At 44.3% G+C, this 23,971-nt stretch overlaps 1 protein-coding gene across 2 annotated transcripts in view; it reads right to left on the bottom strand.

Annotated features, from left to right (window-relative positions):
• BRAF (B-Raf proto-oncogene, serine/threonine kinase) overlaps nucleotides 1-23,971 on the bottom strand; it is a 759,203-nt gene that overhangs the window by 347,533 nt on the left and 387,699 nt on the right. For both annotated transcript variants that reach the window (XM_086953040.1, XM_086953041.1), the window contains exon 9: nucleotides 22,097-22,136. In XM_086953040.1, the coding sequence (XP_086809166.1) occupies nucleotides 22,097-22,136 (40 nt within the window). The remainder of the gene's footprint in view (nucleotides 1-22,096; nucleotides 22,137-23,971) is intronic.

The raw sequence follows: 23,971 nt of genomic DNA, 5'->3' as shown, positions 1-23,971 counted from the left end.
GCCTCCCCAGAACAGCCCAGAGGGACGCTTGGAGACACCGACGGAGAGGTAAGAGTGCGGTTACGTAATCTAGATAGGTAGCCCTGTCCGCTACGAGTCCGTAGCCTTATAATGTTAGAAGCCCGAACACATAAAACTTTTCTGGTCCGGCACCGGCGATACTTTTAACGCACACAGTTTGTCTCTCACGCCATCAGAGATACACATTATTGTTTTTTTGCCTTGTTTTAACGGAATCGGTTGAGTGTCCCTGTGATTATATTTTGCTAAACAGAGCGGTGCTCCTATTCTACCTGAGCTACTGCCAGGTGAGGTGAGGCGCCATCCCCACAAGTTTTGGGTGAGTGTTATCATGTCTGTTTAAATCTTAATACGTGACCACTAGAATAGCACGATGTACTGAGTGCATTCTCTAATACGTGTAATGTTTTTCTCTTTTCTTTGTCTCCTGTGTGACTTTTGTAGACTGTGGTGGAGATTCTACACCTGCTTTTCAGGTGAAATTTTTCCCTTTTATTTTATCTTCACTTATTTTAACGCAAGCAGTAGCACCATCTAGGTCCTGACGAATGCATAGGAAAATCTTCCAATGGTATGCAGAAACATGTTGACCACTTGCCGGTAGATATTCTGTCAAATCTACTCCTCACTTGTTTTTAACCTTGGGGTCTGAGAGAAACTAATAAATCACTTTTCTACTCAGTCTCACCCAATTTTATTCACTTCTCACTTTACACCCACTGCACTGCTTCCCCTCAGGTGTACAACTATTTTTTCCAACACCATATTTGATACCATCACATACACAATTGACATCGGTCTCCTCACTCACATAGTCCTCACACCTGTTAGAGTGTGACTGACCTTGTGTACTAACTCCTGGGTAAGGAGAACCCATATGATGTGATAATGGTGGTACAGAACGGCAACTGATGGGAAAAATTCCTACCCATGTTGCATGTTGTATATATGAGTAGTTGAATGTCTCTTCACATCTGAGTGTATACACAGTCTAACTTACAAAGTCACTTGTTGAAAGGTCTTGAGTAAAAACATTAAATTGCGACTCCTAGACACTCTTTGTTGTTATAAGTTACTATAGGGGCATGTGTCCAGTTTCGAGTCGTAAAACCTGCCCTTAGACCCTCCGTTAAATAGTGTGTTTTGTCGCTTGTCAGTGGCCATGCTTTGACTGAGTATGTAATTGCTCATAGATACTAATGTCTCTTTTCTGCTGGGGCGATTGGAGTTAATGACCAGTACTTTCAGAGTTCTTACTTTTGACAATGTTTCCTCTTCGAACACAGCTGTGTTGAGTCCTTGTCTATGATATCTTTCCTGGTCAGTCACTCTTTATCGCTGCCATGGCTAACAAAGAACAAAAATCTTGAACGAAATGCTAGAAAACGGAACCACTGCTGCTGGTATTATCCATAAATATGAAATCTGATGCTTCAACCTCAATGGGCATGATTATTTTTTAAAAATTGAGGAAGTTTACAACTTGGCTAAATTGGTCAAACTAAATACTGAGGCTATGCAATCCAATATCAATGCACTAAGAGCTTAAGAGAGGTTTGGAAAATAAACAGCAGCATTGCGGAAGCTGAAAACAGAATTAGTAATTTGGAGGTTCAAGAATCATCTCATATTAAGAACTGAGGTTATGTCTAAAACTCTCCCTATCCAAAAAATAGTTGTGGATCTGGAAGACTGAACAAACAAGGCAATCTGAGAAGTTTCAGGATTTTAGAAGATTCAGAAGGCGAGGATTCCTGGATATGTTTCTTAGAAGCCTGGATGCCAAAAATGACTTGGTGGGGACCAGGTTTCAGGTTTGCTGTTTGCAGACGACATGCTACTAATATCTAAGACCTCAAAGGGCCTAGAGACCCTCTTGAATAAGTGTAATCTCCTCTGCTCAGATCATTGCCTAGTGATAAACAAAAATAACATTTAAGTTATAGGAACAATATAGCTAGAGGGGAAACAGATAGAGAGAGTTAACTAATTTGACTATCTCGGAATTAGGTTTGTTCAGAACCAACTCCTGGGTAGATCAAGTCACAAAAAGTACCCTCATTTCAAAACAGTAGGCAGCAGCATTAACACAACTCACAAACAATTCCTCCATCCACTCAGTCTCTCCGATTCTTGAAGTCTGGAGGGCCCAAGCGGCAGCTGCCAGTATCTACGGTGTGGGGTCATGTAAAATTAGATGTACTAGAAGTGTCTGAGAATAACTTCTTGAGAAAGGTTCTTAAAATTCCCCAAAGCGTCCCTCTAGCTTTTAAACTCTACCTAGACATTCCGCCGATTGTACAACTGATACAACTCAGACACATTTTATACTGGCTTCTAGTCTGGTCGACATCCGAACTGATAAACTACAGAGAGGGCCTTAAAGATATACTTGACAGGTCCCAAGGTGAAATAAAACTCCTGTGGTTCTCCTTTATGAACAGACATGTTTCTCACTAGGCCTAGTGAAGTATTGGACAGATCCACAATCAATCTTCTCCGATGAAATATAAAACCTAAAGATAATGTACTGGGACCAGAATTAATTAATCAACCAGATCTGGCGAAACTAACCGAATCTTTCTAAGAATGTAAGCTACATTATTTTTTCGAGGAAATTGACCCCCCATTTAATAAATCACTATATATCAGACTAGCAGTCCGTCCCGACGTAGTCCGGGTATGAATTGCTGCTGTCCAGTAGTATATTGTTTGTAGGATTTCGTTTTGATAGCATTTCTTATCTGTGACAGGCCTGTGAAACGCTCCGATTCACAGTGCACTGCTGATGCACTTAAGAGTGTGTGTTCAGTAGTGTGTAAACTCGGGTTTTCCTACTTTATTTTTCCTTGCAATATTATATAGCGCGAACTCGACAACATGGCATGAGCACAATTTACATTACAGAAGAACGCATTCATTTGTGGTAGGCACGGGGAGACAAAGCGATTTGCCTGGAATCACAGAATGTTGAGCTGATGCCGAGATTCGAACAGAGGTCCCCAGCACTAAAGTTCGCAATTCTAGAACTTGTGGCGGGAGGTGTGTCTAAAAGTGTATGTCGGTGCTGGCCATCAATGAGAGAGACCTGTGCATTTTTCAAATGGGTGGTGAAAAGTATGTTGATGGAGATGTGGGCCGCTGTGCCACCAATGTACTTATCGGGGGAGGGTAAACACCCATTGCTCCGCAACTTTATTTCCGCATACCATCACTCAGCATACTTTCATTACGAAAGTACCATGACTGCGCAATACTATTATAACGCATGGCATTACATTTTATATGCTTTTACCACGCATACATTTACAACGAAATTCGTTGTAAATGCATGAATGGTAAAAGCATGTTTTTTTTAAATGTTTGGTTAAGGTAAGTATGGGTATAGGGGTATATGTTTTGAGGTACTGAGGTATATGTTTTGGGGTCTTTGGGTAGTTTAAGGGTTCAGATATAGTTTTGGGTTATGGGGTACAGGGGTAGTTTTAGGGTTTAGGGATAGGTATGGGTTTTGGGGTATAGGGAAATTTTTAGGGTTCAGGGCTAGGTTTGGGTTTTGGGGTATAGGGGTATTTTTAGGGTTCAGGGGTAGGTTTGGGTTTTGGGGTACAGGGGTATTTTTAGGGTTTAGGGATAGGTTTGGGTTTTGGGGTACAGGGTATATTTATAGGGTTAAGATGGGTTAGTGTTTAAGGGTGTTGGGGTTTTTTAAGGAGTAAGGGTGGGTTAGGATTATGGGGTGCAGGGGTATTTAAAGGGAGCAGGGTGAGATTAGCACACAATATGAGACATGGCATGAAGGGTGGAACGTACCACACTCCCCCAGCATTTGTCACGCCCCCCAGCACACGCCCACAGCCCAACGCAGACACGCCCACAAGGGACTACTATGCTGGCACGATTCTTTTACCTTTTAAATGTATATGGTGGGCGTCTGCATAGCCTATGTCCTTCTGCTCTAACTGCCCTTTCCAACGCTGTATTGGGTGTTGTGATTGGTGCTGTGGTTCCTGAGATTACCCGCCTTTAAGGTTTGGGTTCTCTCTTTATTATATTAGTATGGATTTAGGCTGGGTACCTTACCTTTAGCATCTGTCCCTTGTAAATGGAAAGCCAACCATGGGGGTTCAAATTTCTTTTTTTTTGGGAGGGGTTCAAATTCTGGCCCTGCATGCAGAGAAACTGAGGATACAACTGAACATCTATTGTTCTTTTGTTTAAAATACACTAAACAGAGAAGGTGCTGGATAATTCCATGTTGCCGATCCCTTGGCGTCCACCATTACGGCGCCTGGATGAGGAGCAGCCATCTGAAGCTGAACTCTGACAAGACGGAGGTACTCATCCTCAGACCAACCCCCTCAGCCTGGGACGACTCCTGGTGGCCGACCACACTAGGAACAGCACCAACACCCAGCAACCATGCACGCAACCTAGGATTCATCCTCGACTCCTCCCTCTCCATGTCTAAACAGGTCAACGCCGTCTCCTCCTCCTGCTACAACACCCTCCACATGCTCCGCAGGATCTACAAGTGGATCCCGACCGAAACAAGAAGAACGGTGACACAGGCCCTCGTCAGCAGCAGACTGGACTACGGCAACGTACTCTATGCAGGAATCCCAGCCAAACACCTACCACGACTACAATGCATCCAAAACGCCTCCACGCGACCGATAGTCAACGTTCCTCGCCGCAGCCACATCACCCCCCACTTGAAGGACCTACACTGGCTCCCCGTCGACAAGATGATCACCTTCAAGCTCCTCACCCATGCACACAAAGCACTACACATCGCAGGACCAGCCTACCTGAACAGCAGACTCAGCTTCTACACCCCCACCCGCCAGTTCCGCTCCGCCAGCCTCGCCCTCGCCGCTGTCCCCCGCATCCAACGAACGACCTCCAACGGCAGATCCTTCTCCTACCTCGCCGCCACAACTTAGAACACCCTCCCAGCCCACATAAGGCAGACCCAAGACCTAGTAGTTATGTTATGTTATGTTAGTAAGTATTTATTAAGTGCGCGTACACCCGAAGGTTTTATGGCGCTGAGGGCTGTTGCGACCAAGATACTAGGCATATGCTTGCTCAAATAGCCATGTCTTCAAAGACTTTCTGAAGCTGAGAAGGTCATTACAGCTTCTCAGAGCCAGAGGAAGAGAGTTCCATAAGCTGGAATCTGGAAGCTGCAACCTCCCAGACGTTTCCGTCTGAAAGAGGAGGTGGTCAGCAGAAGGTGATGGGAAGAGCAGAGACTACGCCGCCGGGTGTATTTGGTGAGCATGCCACTGTTGAATCTGGGGCTATTTTCGTGTAAGGCCTTAAAGGGTAAGCAGCCTGTCTTGAAGAATACTCGGTGAGCTATCGGGAGCCAATGAAGTTGTGCAAGGCACGGTCTAGCTGACGACCACTTAGGTTGTTTATGTATCAATCTGGCTGCCTGGTTCTGGACCATTTGAAGCCTTTTTTGCAGACCGAGCGGAAGGCCGAGATCGATCGAATTGGAAAAATCGAGCCGTGAGAGTATGAGTGCTAGCACCACCTGAATTAAAGCAGAGTGGGTTAACAAGTGTGCTATTTTCCTAATTTTCCGTAATTGATGTACACTGGAGGAAATCATTGAGCCCACCTGCCCGCGAAGCGAGAGGTCGGCGTCGATGGTAACCCCCAGGCTTTTTACAGAGGGAGAAGCAGTAGGAGGGGGCCCGAGTTCAGGCGGCCAAAATTGCGTGCCCCAGCTATTCTTGTTATTCCCAGGCAGGACCAGCTCTGTCTTGCCTGGGTTGAGTTTCAGAGGGTTCACATCCATCCAACGCTGGATATGAAGCATGGTAGATTGAAACTCACTCACAGCGTTGCAGGAGCTGAGAGAGAAGATAATCTGGAGATCATCAGCGTAGTTGAATACAGTGATATTTCTGTTTTTAGTGAGTAGATCAAAGGTCTCATGTACAGATTAAAGAGCAGCGGGGACAGAGAGGAGCCCTGTGGAACCCCGCATGTGGAAGAGAGTTTGGGGGCAGTAAACCCTCCCAGCCTGACCGCCTGAGTGCGGTCGGCGAGGAAGGATTTGATCCATTCCAGTGCGGGGCCCCGCAGGCCGGCTTGCTCGACACGGTTCAGTAAGATCGTACGGTATGGCTTGATGGTCGCCCCTGTCTGCGTTATCTCTGAGAGTTTCCAGTACCGCCAAGATCACAGCCTCTGTAGAGTGCGCCTGACGGAAGCCGGCTTGGTTAGGTTCACGGTACTCAGAGCGTTCAATGAAATTGGACACGCAACTAGCTACGTGGGCCTCCAAGATTTTTGACAGGAAGGGAAAAAGGGAAATAGGGCGGTAGTTCACAGGGTTGCCAGGATCTGCTCCTGGCTTTTTTATAAGAGGAACTACTGTGGCATTCTTGAAGGCAGTGGGAACCTTGCCTTGAGACAGTGACTCATTTAAAAGAGGAAGCACACTCTGAGTCAGGATGGTGGATATCTCTTTAGAGACATGTGGGGGACAACAGTCGTCGGGAGAACCCGATTTGACACGGGTCAAGAGTGCTGATAAGGTTTTGGTGCATATGGGTTGAAGTGTGTCTAAAGTGCTTTGATTTTTGGAGATATCTTCCAGTGGTTCCCAGTTGAAGGTGTTAGGGAGACTATTTTTGATGACTGTGATTTTGTCAAGGAAGAAATGATTTAGAGAATCGCAAAGTTCTTGAGTGGGGGTCTGTATCGGGGAGGTTCTAGTATCATTACATAGGTCATTGACTATTTTGAAAATGTCTTTAGATTTATTGTGAGCGTTAAGTAATTTTGAGGAGAAATAAGCTGATTTAGTGGTTGAAATGGCTGTTCTGTGCTCTCTACGGGCAGTGACGAAGTGTTCTCTGTCTTCAAATGAGTAATTAGATCTCCATTTCCTGTCAGCTTTGCGCAGCTCGAGCCTTAGTTGTTTAAGGTCAGTGGAGAACCATTTATCAGCTTCAGAATGGCGGGCACAGGAGAATTTAATAATAGGGGCGTGGATGTTGCTGGCTGATAGTAGCCATTCTGTAATTTTTTCCCTCCATGGAGTTAACGTCACGACAAAAAGGTGGGTACCGAGTTCTCCGAGGTTTCAATAAACTCAAATTTGTTTAAAGAATTCCACTTCCTGGTTTCGCCCCCTGCTAAGGCGGTGGGTTTTTCTGGGACAGTGAATTGTATTAGGTGATGGTCTGACCAAATGCACGGCATAATATCTGGGGTGGGAAGAGAAATGTGATCTAAAATATGTCCCTTTTCATGGGTGGGGTTGTGTACATGTTGGAGTAAATTTAAGTTAGATAGGAGTTTGGATAACTCAACAGTCTGTGGTCCCCCAGAGGTGTCATTGAACCAGAAATTAAGGTCCCCAGCCAGGAGCACCTTATCGTGATTGATCACCAGCGTGGCTATTTGTTCACTTAAGGTCATGGGGAAGGCAGGCATTGACTTGGGGGGGCGATGGATAAGGACTAGCACCAAGGAGCCAGTATCTGTGTTAAATTGTAGGACCAAGATCTCTGCTTCTGGGTGTGCAAGGGGAGTCAAGGTGGAAAATTTAAAGTTTTTGTTGATGATAGCATCGATTCCTCCTCCCGCCTTACATGGAGCCCGGTTTACCGATAGGATGTAATAATCAGACGGAAAAGCAGCTAAGATGTTGGGCAGAGAATTCTGGGTAAGCCAGGTTTCGGTAAGGAGAAGGACATCTGGGTTGTCTGACGTAAGTAGCAGGAAGATGTCTGATTGATGCTTTACCAAGGAGCGCGTATTCAGATATGTAAAGCGGAGGGTGTTTTGCCTGTCATCGGCAGTATTGATAGCCACGGGGGATTGAAAGCTAGAGACGGCGGAAGTACTGCGGTCTGCCAGGAGAATAGAGATACAGATTTTTATAATTCGGCCATAGATGGGAGGGGCTAAGGGAGGGCAGAGTTCACTTGGGGGTCTCAGTAATTTTAGCATTGAAGAGGAGTAGCTAACAGGTTGGCCATAGTCCATGGCTCCTGGGCTCGGACGGGCGCAGACGGGCTTGCCTTTGGCGTGCCTTCGGCGCGCCGCCGGCGTGCCCGCTGAGCACGTCCGCTGCGCGTTATAGGTATGTACCGGTTTCTATAACCCAGTGTAGTGTAGTTCCTATTTTCCTTATAGGCCCTGCGCATTGGAATAACAAACAGCAGTGTAGACGTAGGACTGCGGTCTTCTAGGTCTCTACTGACTATGTAAGACTTAATTTAGGTTTGCGCCAGCTAGCTCAGAGGTCACTGGAAACTTTCTTGACTGAATAGGAAGTGATCAGCTTCCCTGGCTCAGACAAGAAGGGATTCAGCTTCCTACAACCGCATAAACATGACAACTTTGCTCCTCAGAATAAGAGTCAATCTCTAGAGTCGTGTGAAACAATAGGCAGCTATTTCACTCAGTCAGTTGTGCAGATTTACTTTCACCAGGATGCAAAGAATAGAGAGACGGGCGTTTTCAATAAAAGATATTATTTATTGAGCAGTCTTCCTTCTCATGCAAGAGAAATGAATTGCTACAATTGCAAGACTTGTTATTATGAAAAGTGCATACAGTAAAAGGAGTATTACGAAATAATACTGTGAAAGCATTGATATGGTTTCTGAGCCATAAGATAGTTAAAATGAATAAAATATATACATTCATATATACATTGGCTAACGACCTCAACTGGTGCTTCTAACTAAGCCTAATACAAGGGAGGGAGTAAGTAGCAGTTTAAGTTAAGTTGGTTTTGCCAAGAGTTTGTTTCAAGAATTCTCTCTAAGGGTTTAGTCAGCACCGTACCTCTGGAATAGAATGCAGTAGGTCTGGTATCTCCTTCTTAGGACCCGATATCCCAGTCACCCTCAAGGGTAGGCTGGAAACGTCGGAGCTGGATTTTCTTGGCAGGAGAAAAGACAGCGTCTTTCTCAGCGCGTCAAGGAGGAGGGGCAGCGTCCGTGGGCTTCTCGCATCTGCTGGGCTCTCTGCAAGAAGACAGCTGTTTTGCTCCAGTATTCACCACCACCGTGTGCTTGCTTAAGGCAACGTTGGTATATTTATACCTGAAAGGTGCCGAGTTTGACGTACGTTTTTGGACATAAGACGTCAATAAAGATGTCACTAAGAACTGGTTGTTCTTACAGTGCTCGCAGGAGTTCTATTACTAATCAAAACAAAGCAAGCAGGGCTTTCCCAGGTTGCTGGGGGTTTGATATGTCGAAAGAACTAGGTGTGCTATCTAGGAATCTAAGGAAGTGGCTTCTGCTGTGTCATGGACTGTCATGGACTGCAGAGGCGAGTTACTGAAATATGGCTCTGATTGTTATGCCATTATAGGGATATGTATTGATTATAGCCGTATAGGGGCATGAGGTCACAATATTGATCGGGTCCTAGATAAAACACATCACCAGTGAAGCAGAGGAAGGCGTGACTGAGGAAAGCATGGCAGAGGGTCGTGTCTGGTTCCACTGGTCCGCCCTCCACACAAACAGCAACAGCTGCGGTGGACCGGGGCCGGAGAGGAGGCGAGCGGCGAGCGAGCGGCGAAGAGGCGAAGCCTGATAATTTTAAAACAGTTTCCAAAATAACTAAAGAGTGCTTTTAAAACAACAACACACCACGCAGAGCGCAGCCGGCAGTAACGCGACACACAAAGCTTCAGAAGACTCCTCAAGACCTGGCTCTTCGAGCAGTAGCAGCACCCCCATCCCCTCAGCGCCTTGAGACCCTCACGGGTAAGTAGCGCGCTCTACAAGTACTATGATTGACTGATTGATTGAACAACACCCACCTATGCTGAATAACACATTTTTCCCTAACACAATTTATATTTCAGGCAATTACTTACAATCTTTAACTGATACCTCATATAATCTAAACATATTTCAGATCATTCTTGCATCATAACATTAGCCCTTTCATGGGGCTCCTCATATAGACCACAAAACCTATTGAGACTTAATGATGAATTTTTAAAAGACCAGGTCTACTTGAAAAGAATACAAGATGGTATAGATAATTCCCTCCACGAAAATGGCAGAAGATACCGCTCCACTCTCCCAATGGGAAGCCTTAAACACGACAATTAGTGGTTAGCTACTTATTATATGATAACAAATCAATAAAAAAACCAAATAAAACCCTGCCTCTACTAGAAAAAGAAATTCAACTATTAGAATTATGATACAGGCAATCAAAAGACTCATATATTCTACAGGATCTCAATAATAAAAAAATGACTTTAAGGGAACTGTAAAGACAACACAAGGTATGTGGATTGATACACAAAAAAAGTATTAGACTATATGAAGCTAACAATGCTAGTAAGCTGTCGGTATCGTATCTAAAATTTAAACAAACTATAAGGTTATTTCTGCAAGATGAGTTAAGCCGGTGGCAGTGGCTGATTCTATCCGCTAACGCTGGTGTTTCATTGCATGCACTGGGAGCGCTGAATCTTTAGCGTTTTTTAATTTTAGCGACGACTGCTAATTTTATTTGTCAGTGTATTACTGTGTTCTATTTTAAAACTGCGCCTCACCTGTGGGCTGAAATCACTTGTTTGGGCACTTTGACTTAGAACTCCCGCCCCGGTCCGCCGCGTCCATCTTGGGCGTTTGTTTGCGGAGGGTGGAGGAGGAGCCCAACACATCCGGGCTCAGGGCTGCATGTTCAGCGCTCTAGTCGCGCTGTACTCTACATTAATAAATTCCATGTTCTAGCGCACTCGCGTTGTGGAGATGAGTTAAGCCGGTGGCAGTGGCTGATTCTATCCACTAACGCTGGTGTTTCATTGCATGCACTGGGAGCGCTGAATCTTTAGCGTTTTTTAATTTTAGCGACGACTGCTAATTTTATTTGTCAGTGTATTACTGTGTTCTATTTTAAAACTGCGCCTCACCTGTGGGCTGAAATCACTTGTTTGGGCACTTTGACTTAGAACTCCCGCCCCGGTCCGCCGCGTCCATCTTGGGCGTTTGTTTGCGGAGGGTGGAGGAGGAGCCCAACACATCCGGGCTCAGGGCTGCATGTTCAGCGCTCTAGTCGCCCCTACCCCTCCTATAAATGTGCAGAGGTCCGCGACCGCGCAGCGGACGCGTGCAGCGGGCGCGCCGGATGCGAGCCGAAGTCGAGCCAAAGTCCAGCCCGTCTGCGCCCGTCCGCGGCCGGACGGGGCGCGGGGCGACGACTCTTGGCCATTCTACATCCCACAAGATCCGGTACGCTAGACAGGAGCTGCTAGATCTCTGTCCCGCTGTCTCCCTATCATGTACTCATACTATGGAGGCGCTGTCCTTGCATAGTTGCCCCATATGCTCTTTCACGCCTGACGTGCAATCAACTAAGGCTGGCTCCATTATGCAGACTAAGGCGGGATTGATTAACTGCCGCTCTCTTAGCAAGCATAGTATACAGATACATCAACTACTGGAGGATGATGGCTTTGATATTATGTTTTTTACGGAGACCTGGCTAGGGGAATTCTCAGACCCTGACATCATAGAAGCCATGCCTCCTGGCTACTCCCTGTCCAGATTGGATAGGAAGGATGGCAGGGGAGGAGGAATTGCTATTGCCACTAAAACTCCCATTCAATGCTCCCTATCGCCTATTACTATTGATCATAGTGAAGCAGGATCGTTTACCATCATCATAAACCCCCAACTTTCCATTTCAGGCATTCTCGTGTACAGACCTCCTGGGAGACTGTATGATTTTACATCTAGCCTGTTAGAAACCACCGCTCACCTAGCAATAAGGAAAAGCAGCTTCCTTGTGCTCGGTGATATGAATGTTCATTTCGACGACCCCCTAGATTCCGAGGCTAAGGATATCAGGTCCTCTCTCAGGTCTCTGCAGCTAGACTTGATAAACCTAGATCCTACTCACAGACTTGGTCACCTCCTTGACCCTATCTTTGGGAACATCTCCAGAGTGCATGTTTCTCCTCCAATTCCGGTACCCTGGTCGGATCACTCCATTATTCCATTTTACTTGCAGAGATCTGAGTCTGATCCTAAAAATGACACGGTCCACCGGTACCAGCGCAGGAAATGGAAAAGCTTTTCCCAGGATACCTTTAACAAACTGCTTGCAGCAGGAGGCTCTTTAGAAGGCACTGACTGTGAAACAGCATACAGTCAGATGCAGAATCGAATCATAATGGCCCTAGACAAAACGGCTCCTATTCGCAGCATGAACAATCTCAAAAACGCCAGAAAATCCACTCCTTGGTATACGCCCGAACTCCAGGCTATTAAATCTGCTTGCAAAAAATTAGAACGCGACTGGCGTGTCAATTTCTGCCCAGTCATCAAATTACAATATAAAAAAGCGCAAAAGGAATACTATAAAAAAATTCGCACTTCCAAAGCCCTGCATTACAAGACGCGCATAGGGGAGGCAGAGAACTCCTCTAAAGAGCTTTTTAAAATTTTTAAAGAGATTTCAGTGCTCACAAATGATAATGTATCATGCAACAACTCAGTGGAAACTTGTAATAAAATTGCACAATATTTCTCTGGAAAAATCACTAATATCTATGCCAGCTTCTCTGACAACTTCACATCTGGCCATGATTTTTTGGAAAGTGCAGTTGTTAGTTCCACTGAGTCTTGCCTTCAGTGCTTTTCGGTTCCCCCTCCTGAATTACTCATAAACATCTGTAAGAGCGTCAAATCGGGTTCCCCTCGTGACCCCGCCCCCCCGAAAGTACTAAGAGAGAGCTTACAGGTACTAGAACCTTACTTTAGGCACATAATCCAACTATCTTTCTCCTCAGCTTGCCTACCGCCAGATTGGAAGAAGGCAATTGTACTGCCAATTAAAAAGAAACCTAATGTAAGTCAGGACATCTTGGAAAACTTGAGACCGATCTCTCTCCTGCCATACCTGGCAAAAGTGACCGAAAAAATTGCCAATAAACAACTCATGGCTCACCTAGAAGCTAATAACTCCCTGCATAGCTCCCAGTCCGGTTTCCGGACCAACTACTCCACTGAGACCGCCCTCCTGAGAGCGACTGAAACGCTTCGGGCCGGAGCTGATGAGGGTCATACGATGGCACTTATAATGCTGGACCTCAGTGCTGCGTTTGACACTGTGGCTCATTCCATCTTGCTACAGTGTCTAAACCAGGCTGGGGTCACCAAGGCTGCACTGGGCTGGCTCAAAGCTTTCCTCATAGATCGCAGCTTTCAGGTTCAGAGAGGAAATTCCCTCTCAGACAGCATTGCCCTAGAACAGGGGGTGCCTCAGGGCTCGGCCCTGAGCCCCACCCTGTTTAACCTTTATATGGCCCAGTTGGCGGATGTGGTCCAATCGTACGGCATAAAAATAGTATCTTATGCTGACGATACCCAACTCCTCATCTCCCTATCCCAGGCACCCACCTTAGCTGCCGCAAATTTTAAAACTTGCATGCAGGAGCTTGCAGGCTGGATGGACCAACACTGCCTGAAGCTCAATGGCTCTAAAACAGAGGTTCTGGTGATTGGGGGAAACACGGCTAGTTGGAATCAGGAATGGTGGCCCCCTTGTTTAGGCCCTTTACCTTCTCCTTGCAAGGAAGCAAAGAACTTGGGTGTATGGGTCGATCCTAGACTCTCCTTTGACAGCCACGTCCAGAAGCTAGTAGGGAAATGCTTTGGGGTGTTGAAGACCCTTAACCGTACTCTGGACCTTCTTCCTTTAGAGGCCAGACGCACGATGACCCAAGCTCTAGTCACCTCCCGTATCGATTACGGTAATGTTCTACTCTTAGGGACTTCCGAGAAGAACATTAGAAAGCTGCAGGTCCTTCAGAACACGGCAGCTCGGTTAGTCCTCAGACTACCCAAAAGAGCTGCCTCAAAGCCCACCTTGGCTGCCCTTCACTGGCTCCCTATAAAAAAGAGGATCCTGTTCAAAGCGCTCCTCATATGTCACAGGATAACCTCTCAGAAAGCCCCTGAATACCTAAAGGATCTTGCTATCCCTTATGTGCCCAACAGAGCACTACGCTCCGAAGGAACTGGACTTCTGAAAGCCCCCCGGATAAACAAGGCCAGAATGGGAGGGCGCTCCTTTCGTGCGCTGGCGGCCAAAAATTGGAATTCTCTCCCTCTGAACATTAGACTTGCAGAGACAGAGACAATATTTAGGAAACTTTTAAAAACCCACCTTTTTACCCTATAGGTCTCTCACTTTTTCCTGCTGCTCACTCCACAGCGCGGGGACACGCCGGGATGGCGTCACCAGGCGCTTTATAAATTCCTTTATTATTATTATTAAAGTTAAGAGAGGAAACACAAATTCTGATCGGAGAGTAAACTTTTTCAAGGTATTCTACAAGCGATTATGTGATTATACTAATTAAGTAGACCTCCACGAATGCTCCAGATTTCTAGCTGAATTAGACCTTCCTTCTATATCAGAAGACCAAAACAAACTTAACTCTCCCATTACTATTGATAATGTGAAGTAAGTCATTGACACATTGAAAATAAACACATCTGTAGGCCCAGAGGGGTATACTGCAAAATTTTAAAAATAAGTTTTGCCCAATTTACAAGTCCAGCTAGTAAATCCTTTTTAATATTTTGCACAAACGTGGGCAGTTGAGGGGACTCCAACAGAAACAGTTATAGTAGTTCTCCTAAAAAAAAGAAAGGATCTTACCTGACCAAAAAATTATAGACCAATCTCATTGATCAATAGTGATTGCAAACTGAGAACATACTTGCAATCAGAGTGGAGAACTTACTACCCAATGTGATACACACGAATTACGTAGGATTTATCAAATATCGTCTCTCTAATGATAATACTAAAAGGTGCATTTAGCTAGCATGCCAGCTATGGCCATTGACCTCGATGCTGAAAAGGCTTTTGATGGGTTGTACTGAACCAAGGGCAAACTTACAAAAGTTTCAACTAGGTCTGAACTTTATTTGTATGGAAATGGCCCTCTACAATAATCTATCTGTAGGAGTCAGTCTGAATAGTACTATCTCTGATGATTCACATCTAACACAAAGTACCAGAAAAGGTGGTCAATTATCACATGTGTTGTTTTTGTTAGTTATAAATACTCTTCCAGAAATTGCAGTGCACTTGCACTTTTGTATGATAAGGTAGTGTTTTTTCCTTTTCCCTAAATCCCGATCATAACTGTTATTAACTCTCCTGTCTAACTGAAAGAAGTCTTTTTGCATTGATATGATGTTGCCCAGTGTATAGCTTAGTCTACTGAAGGAAAAAGTGTTCTCTTTTAATTGTTGGTATCTTAGTATAAAATTGTACCTGTATTTTTACTTCGCATTCTTGTATGTAATGAATGATGTTTTATTTATGTATTTTATGTGGAATTCTTCGGAATTCTAAATCATAATAAAAAAGTAATTGACAATTGTAGTTATAGAACCCTTGCTTCACATGAGGGCAAACAAAAATATCACAGGGATCTTATTGGATACCATCATGATCAAAGTGGCAGTCAATGCAAATGTTATCCTAATCTTTACTAAATAGGCGGAACAATATATTGCAGCTTTATACCAAACTACAGCAACTTACTCGCACCACTCTAGCTATACTTTGAACAGAGCCAAATCAGAGGTCACAGCAGTAAACAAATTGAGAGGAAAGGAACGATTAGGAGACTTAGGAATAGCCTGCCAAGCTATACATATATATAAAATATCTTGGGCTGAAGTTTAATGAAAAGCTGGTTTTAGAGAAATTATAAATCTTGTAGCGAGCTGGTACTCCAAATTCTTAAGCTGACGGGGGCAGAATTGAGACTGATGTTCAACTGTATGGTTAATGATTACGGTCAGATGATTTATTTTCCCAACTTGACAATGTACTATATTCCTTCCTACGGAATAGGAAACGTTCAAGAACTTCTCTGAAAAAGCTAAGACATCCAAAGGAATAATGAGTGTAAAACTGACAAACTTTAAAGAATATCAGTTGGCTTTCTTTTTCAAAAAAGGTTTAAGATGGTAAACCAACCCTGATTCTTGCCACCCCACTTGGTTAGATGTACAGTACGCAATCCTGTTCAACGCATCCCTCATATCATATTTGACATCCACATGTTCCAACCACCTACTCCAACACTATTCTCCGTGATACCAAACAGGCAGTATTTTTAATCAATTCAATGATGGACACACAACAAAAATACTCTAATTTAGCCTCTTTTTGGCACAATAAACATATCAAAATAGATGGTCCTCGAGTTTATTGAGACAAAATGATTTCAAAAGGCATTTTTATGGTGGGACAATTAGGTTCAAGAACGAAACGGGTAACTTTGGCTAATACACAAGAAATGTAAAGCGCAATTATACCCCAACTGGGGTGTCTTGGCGGTGTCACGCATACCGCTGTGAAACCCTTCCTGGCTTTTCCCTGTGAAATGTCCACTCCTTAGCATCCCCAAGGTGAAGCCAGGCAACCCAGCACTGTTGGGGCCGTTGTGGAGAATAAGCAAGCTATTGCCCAGAGTTGCAGAGTGGGACCCATGATTAGAATAGGCACCGAGGCGAGAATTATCAGATCCGAGGAAATTGAGAAGAAGACCCGCCGAGGTGGGAATTGAACCCTGGTCCCGGGCCAGACCTCTGCATCAGGGTCTACCACTCTAACCATTGAGCCACACTTCTCCACAAGACATATTCCATTTGGACAATATTGAATTCTATTGTTTTTTAAGCGCAAGCCAGCTTATTATAATACATTTTAATCAAATCCCTCATTCATTACCTTGTCTTCCAATCTAAGTAACCTTGGCCATGAGGTTTTTAGATCATACTCGATATGCCTCACAGTTGCAAAACTAGTATGGGCGACTCAACCTGAATGGGAATTGGAAGCACACCAGCACACCTCAGTCCTTAAATCGTCCTGGGTTTGGTCTCTACCTTTTAAATATAAAATTACTCCCTCACTGACATAAAATAAATACTGCTTACTATAATATAAGAACATTATATTAACGAAATTTGTAAAGCCCACGGTTACACCTGTATGGCGTCTCCCCACACTGAGGCCCTGACAAAAGGAAAAAAGAGAAACTAGAATCAAGCGAGGCCATGGAGTTAATACGTATTACGGAACCACCCGGTTTTCAGTTTGCTTCTGAACGATGTCTCTGAGGGCAACGCTCTCAGTTCATAAGGAAGAGAGTTCCACATTTTAAAGGCCAGGAAGGAGAAATATCGAGCACCCAGTCTGGCTTATGTTATCCTAGGTATTCTGGATAGTTTAGCATCGGATGATCTCAGATCATAAGCAGGGGTGTAGGGTTGTATCATAGAAAGCAGGTATTTTGGGCCTTGCTTGTGGAGGATTCGGCGGCAGAAACACATGGCTTTCAACGTAATTCTTTGGGAGAATTGGGAGCCGGTGCTGCCGTCTGCGAGCTTCCGACACAGAAGATCTTTTGGGAAAGTGAGCACAAGTCTAGCTGCTGCATTCTGGACTCTCAGAAGCCAGCTGAGACTCCCCTTTGTAGCTCTGAGATACAGGACATTACTATAGCCCAGTTGGGAGGTAATAAGAGTGTGCACAATGGTTTTACGAGACTTAGTTAGAATTAAGCCTTGGCCCACTATGTTTCTAACCTGATCTTCGAATGAGAGTTTGGAATCAAACTAGACTCCAAAATATTTCACTTTCTGTTGAGCTACCAAGCAGGGATTGCTACTAGCAGGAGTTCTGTTTTATTCTCATTTCATTTCAAACAGCTGTCGGTCATAAATATGGCGACTTCAGCCAGACAAGATCTAAAACAATCTGTTGAAATGATGTTAGGTTCTGAGAGATTAACAATAAGTTGGGTGTCGTCGGCGTATGACATCACAGGAACTTTGTATTTGTTAATAATATCTGCTAACGGTCAAATATAGATAATAAACAGGGTTAGACTCAAGATTGAAGGAACTTCTTGAGCTGAGACAAGAGTCTCAGAGACACGAGGCATTTGTGAAACCTAAAAGGTTTGATCCTGGAGGAAGGACTTGAACCATTTAAGCACCTTACCGCCTATCCCACATGCCTATGGATAAGGATACAGTAGGATAAGGTGTTGAAGGCAGCGCTTACGTCCAGTACTATTCGGGCAGAAGACTGACATTTGTCCGCATTCTGTCTGAGAACTTCCTACGACAAGAGAAGAGCCGATTCAGTGGCATGATGAGCCCTAAAGTCAGACTGAGAAGAATGAAGCACTGCTTTAGAGTCAATAAAGATTGTCAGAAGATTATTCACGTGTCTCTAGAATTTTAGCCCAAAAAGGTAATAAAAAAATAGATCAAAGGTTCTCTAAAATGGAGGGATCCAGTGTAAGATTTTTCTGAATGAGAAGCACCATAGCATGTTTCCATTGCTTTGGTACTAAGCATAGATAGATAGACTTAGTAATCAGTTTAGATAGATGGGGGAGAATAGCAGTGATGCCCAGGCGAAGAATTTTGGGCGGGCTGGGTCAAGGGGAGAACCTGGCATGATGTTCAAAAAGAGGGTGTTAAGTTTATCCAGGAGGGGATGTCAAAACTGATCATATCAGCACAATGTTCACAGATCTCTGTATAGTCTTCCTTATGTGCTGTTGCAGGGAAGGCAAAAAGAACAATTGATGGACAGGATGCAGAACACTGTCATACATTCACCCCAGTACAGAGATCTGGGCCTAAATCCATTGTTTTTTTGCTCGCTATGCCAATTCCAGTTTGGACCCAGCCATATGCAAATCAGTCTTGACCCTGCGCCCAATGGGAACAGTCCAGCCCGAACTGCCAGGTCAGGTACTCCCTGGACAGGAAACAAGCATTCTAGGACCGGTTTCGGGCTTTCAGCCCTCATCAGCCAGGGTAGTTTGACTCCAGTGGCATGGAGAGCAAGGGACTCATGTTTGAGCATACCCGTCACACATGGGGTGATAACTGCAAAAAAAACAATTGCTGGACAGAAGCAGAACAATGTCATATTTTCACCCCAGTACAGAGATCTGGGCCTAAATCCATATTTTTTTTGCTCAGCATGCCATTCCAGTTTGGACCCAGACATATGCAAATCAGTCTTGACCCTGCGCCCAATGGGAACAGTCCAGCCCGAACTGCCAAGCCAGGTCCTCCCTGGACTGGAAAGAAGCATCCTAGGACCTGGCCTAGCAGTTCAGTCTGGACTGTTCCCATGGGGCACAGGGTCAAGACTGGTTTGCATATGGCTGGGTCCAAGCTGGGGCAGGGTTGTGGGCAAATGAACAATGGATGTAAACCAGATCTTTTAACTGGGGGAGAATGTTTGCATTGTCAGCTTTCCATCCATCATTTGCTTGCTGTAATACTTTTCGCCCTAACTGGGATGGGTATCCCCAGAGGTGGGTCCCTTGCTCACTGAGCCACTGGATTCAAGCTAGCCTGGCTGAAGAAGGGTGGCATACCATGAAACCGGTCCCAGGATGGTTGTTTCCGGTCCAGGAAGGACCTGGCCTAACAGTTCGGTCGGGACTGTTCCCATGGGGCACAGGGTCCAGACTGGTTTGCATATGGCTGGGTCCAAACTGGGGTGGCGTTGTGGGCAAAAGAACGATGGATGTAGCCCAGACCTTTTGACTAGGGGAGAATGTTTGCATTGTCAGCACTCCGTCCATCATTTGCTTGCTGTAACATTTTTCGCTCTAAGTGGGATGGTATGCCCAGACGTGGGTCCCTTGCTCTGTGCCACTGGATTCAAGCTAGCCTGGCTGACGAAGGGTGACATACCCTGAACCCGGTCACAGGATGCTTGTTTCTGGTCCAGGGAGGAACTGGCCTAGCAGTTCGGTCTGGACCGTTCCCATGGGGCACAGGGACAAGGCTGGTTTGCATATGGCTGGGTCCAAACAGGGGTGGCATTGTGGGCAAAAGAACGATGGATGTAACCCAAATCTTTTACTGGTGGAGAATGTTTGCACTGTCAGCATTCCGTTTATCATTTGCTTGTTATAACACTTTTCGCTCTAAGTGGGACGGGTATGCCGGGAAACATCCTTTACGACACAACTTTTACCACGCAGTGCCTTTACAACGGAGGTTTTTCAACGCAAGTCATTACAACGAATTGCGCTGGGGGGCGCTGAGGATAGGTTATAGTTTAATTTACTATCCAACACCTTCCCTACTATCCACAGGGACTGGAGTTGGAATAGTAAATTAAACTATCCAGCACCCTCCAACGCAAGTCGTTGTAAGGACTTGCAATGAAAAACCTGCGTTGTAAAGGCATGCGTGGTAAAAGCATGCGTTGTAACAACGTACATCCGGGTATGCCCAGATGTGGGTCCCTTGCTCACTGTGCCACTGGATTCAAGCTAGCCTGGCTGAAGAAGGGTGACATACCCTGAAACCGGTCCCTGGATGCTTGTTTCCGGTCCAGGGAGGACCTGGCCTAGGAGGTAGGTCTGGACTGCTACCATGGGGCGCAGGGTCAAGACTAATTTGCATATGGCTGGGTCCAAACTGGAATTGGCATGGTGAGCAAAAAAACAATGGATTTGAGCCAGGGGACCCACAAAAGGTTTGGCACAGTGTGGTCACATCAAAGATAAAAAATACTGGTCAAGTAAAACTGCATTAAAAGTGATGAAAAATATAGAAAGTCGTAGGGTTTCTAGTGCCTTGCGAGACCAAAAAGAACACCCATATTGTTCTGTCAGGGCTGTAAGGTGCTGCCTAGAGCAGTGATTCATCCATACAAGCCTCTGCACAGGTGGAAAGTTTGATTTGCTACACTACCAGCAGAATCTGGGGGCTGAGTATTTGGTAAGGCCTTGTGGTAGTGGACCATATTTTTTATTGGTATTGAGTGGTGCTAGATAACCTGCAGTATAAATAAGGAGTGTTAATTCTGCGAGTTGTTTTCACTGTGAAAAGCTATATCAAACCTAATTGTTTTGGACTATTTGTTGTAAATGACAAATATTTCTGTTTGGTAAAGTCATAGGCAGCTAGATTTTACTGATTGTATATATTAACTGCCAAAAGAATTTGGCCTGATATTATCATTATGAACATCCTTTGTGAGGTTAGCAGGCCTTATCGGTTTATAGTATAAATCCTTGCATGTTTTGCTATAAGTACATACGGGGGATAGGACTCTCCAAAGGACAACGGTCACTCAAAATTGACTGGTCTAGTTTAAATGAAGGATGCTAGTGCCAAGCTGTGAACTTTCCTCAGGGTTTGTGATGTGCACTATAGGTAGCTTTGGAGGTCCCATTTAGGAGGGGTTCTGATTGGTATTTCCAATTCCCATTTTTTAAATATTTGTAATTTTGTGTGTAGTAAGAAACTGCGCTTGTAAGTAAATAATTTCCCTTTGGAAAAGAAAGAAAGAAAATGCACTGCCAGGAAAATACATTATTTAGTGTTATTTTGTCTTTGTAGCTTAAAGAACCTCCCTGAATCAGACTTGGATTGCTTTAATTCATTACTGAGATGCAAAAGTTACAACATACTTAGTCTCCAGTTTGTGTGATCAGAATAAGAAGGACTCAAATCAGCATAAGTGAAAGCCATCTGTTGACAAAACTAGAGCCCGCTAACTTCTGATTGCCCTGGGGCCACCTGTGATTCCTCACAATTGTACATTTATTTACCTGTTCGAAATGTGATTTGGCACCACACACACTGGGGTATGAAGGATATATGAATACAACTACTACTAACTTCAGGGAATATTAAAAACTATTAAGTCTGATAATGGTATTCCTACAAACAGAATAAGGTAATCCCTGGTGACTATAATTTCATAATAATTGATAATAATGACCTCTGTGCTTGAGAGAAACTATGTACGCAAATGCCAGTTGACTTGAATGCAAGTATAATAGCACAAATAAATGTGCACATAAGAGCATGGATGTGCTTATTACTGTGTCACTAAGTGTTCTACACATTCATTCTTCTTTGTATGGCATTTCATGGTCCTCATAGAAAAATTAGCACTATACATTGTTTTAATATAGAGAAACATGCACTTATTTGCAAGTGAAAAGAATAGGTTGGACAATGCAACTTACCCCCCTCGCTCCGCTGGAGTCCTTGGTCTCTTATTAAATCCTAAAACCATACATAAGCATGAAGTGTATCAGTGTTGGTGAGCAAACTGTATTCATTAATAGATGTGAAAGTAGAACCAAAAAAATATATTGGCAGAAGTACACTAAAATAAAAATGTTCAGCTAATTAATAACAGACCATACATGCCAAATAATTTGTGGAAACCTGGCAATGATACCAGCGGAGATTTACCAAGAATGACAGTCATCAACGTCATACAGTTAAATGAATGCAATATAGTGTGAAAGAAATATTTAAACTCATCAATTCTATAGCAGGCAATCATTGTATTATAGTTCTCACTCAGAATGGCGTTGGTAATATAACCAGTGTACTTTGATGAAAAATAAATCAGGACCTTGAACACTTCCAGTGCTATGCAACTACAGTCTAAAGAACAACAAAGCTAGAACATCCCTTACCATATGAAGGATACTGATTTTCATTTTATTTAGGTCACCCCTCCAGACAGCTTTTAGCTATTGTGGACAATTCCAAAACGTACAGTGGGATTTGGATCATCCCATTGCTTTCCAATAGTTATCATTCTTGTAACTCTTATATTCTTGCTTTCAATTTGTTAACTTTCCTTCCTCTTCCTCTGGAGCATAGATTCTTTACCAACCTTTTGATCGGATGACTTCCAATGTTCCATTTCACACATTCAGGGAGCTAACATTTCTTTTTCTTCCATGGTAGCACAGTGTTTTCTTCCCCCACACCCGCTTATTCAATGCTCCCATAACGCTTCCTGTCTGGTGGCTTTTTCTTGCTTCTTATTTTTTTATTTTTGAGGTCGAGCATAAGTAGCGCGCATGTGTTGTCTGCAAGACCTGCTGTATTCCACAAAGGACTTTGCTCCTGCATGCTCCCTCCCCATTGGTTTAGTGCAGTGTCACCCTCTTTGCTGCTTTCTAAATGGTTGATGCAGCCATACGTAACTTCAGTTTTTTCCGGAAGTAGCACCGCATAACTATAGTTTTCCTACGCTTCCAAGGTTCATGGGTTGTTGAGGAGAACTCTTTTTACAACTGTTGCAACCCAGTATGCTGAGCTGTATCTTGTAATATGGCAGCTGTGCATATTTTTTGTTCTGCATGGCTAACTAATTATGCTGCATTGGTGTGACACAGCGGGATCCCTTTACTGCACCAAACTGGTACAAGAGTGCAGCGATTTCTTCTGGAGCCGTTTTGTTTTCCACACATGGCATTTTCTTTGTAGGCGCACCGCTACCTGTGCAGAGCTTTCTTTTAAGCTTAACAAGTATTGCAGGTGACAGTATGTTACATGATGGGGTATTGTACCATAACGGCTCCCTCAGGACCTGAATGCGTAGTGGGAGTGCATAAGCAGGCTTCGCCAAATATACTGAGTAAATGGGAGGGTTACAAAGATACAAATAGAACAGAAATACATAAGACTATATGAGAGGTACAAGTAGCCAATACTCTTCTATTACCGAAAATCTTATAGCTAGAGTCAATCACTGCTGGTTTGGCAGCACTTAAGGCACTAATTGCTACGAATACAACATTTATAACATGGCCGACAGATTGCTTTTAGCCACTTGGTCCACTTTCTCTTTTTACCTTGCGGACGTTTCCAAGCACCGCCCTAATTCCCTATATCAAATGGCAGAGGTGTGTTTGCGAGTATCATTCCAGGAACTTGAATGACTGAGCTGGGATGGTGACATCCTAGATTGCGGACATATTTTACGAGTTATGCTCTAAGTATTTCCCAGAAAAACAAAGAAAGGGGTGTAGGAAAAGCCCAATTAGCTGTCCCTCCAACTGGTCCAGTTGAACTTAACCGTTGGCAATTTTTATTTC

This window comes from Lissotriton vulgaris, chromosome 1_2, assembly GCF_964263255.1.
Source record: "Lissotriton vulgaris chromosome 1_2, aLisVul1.2, whole genome shotgun sequence".
Lineage (NCBI taxonomy): Eukaryota > Metazoa > Chordata > Amphibia > Caudata > Salamandridae > Lissotriton > Lissotriton vulgaris.
This window is presented reverse-complemented; position numbering and strand designations above follow the sequence as displayed.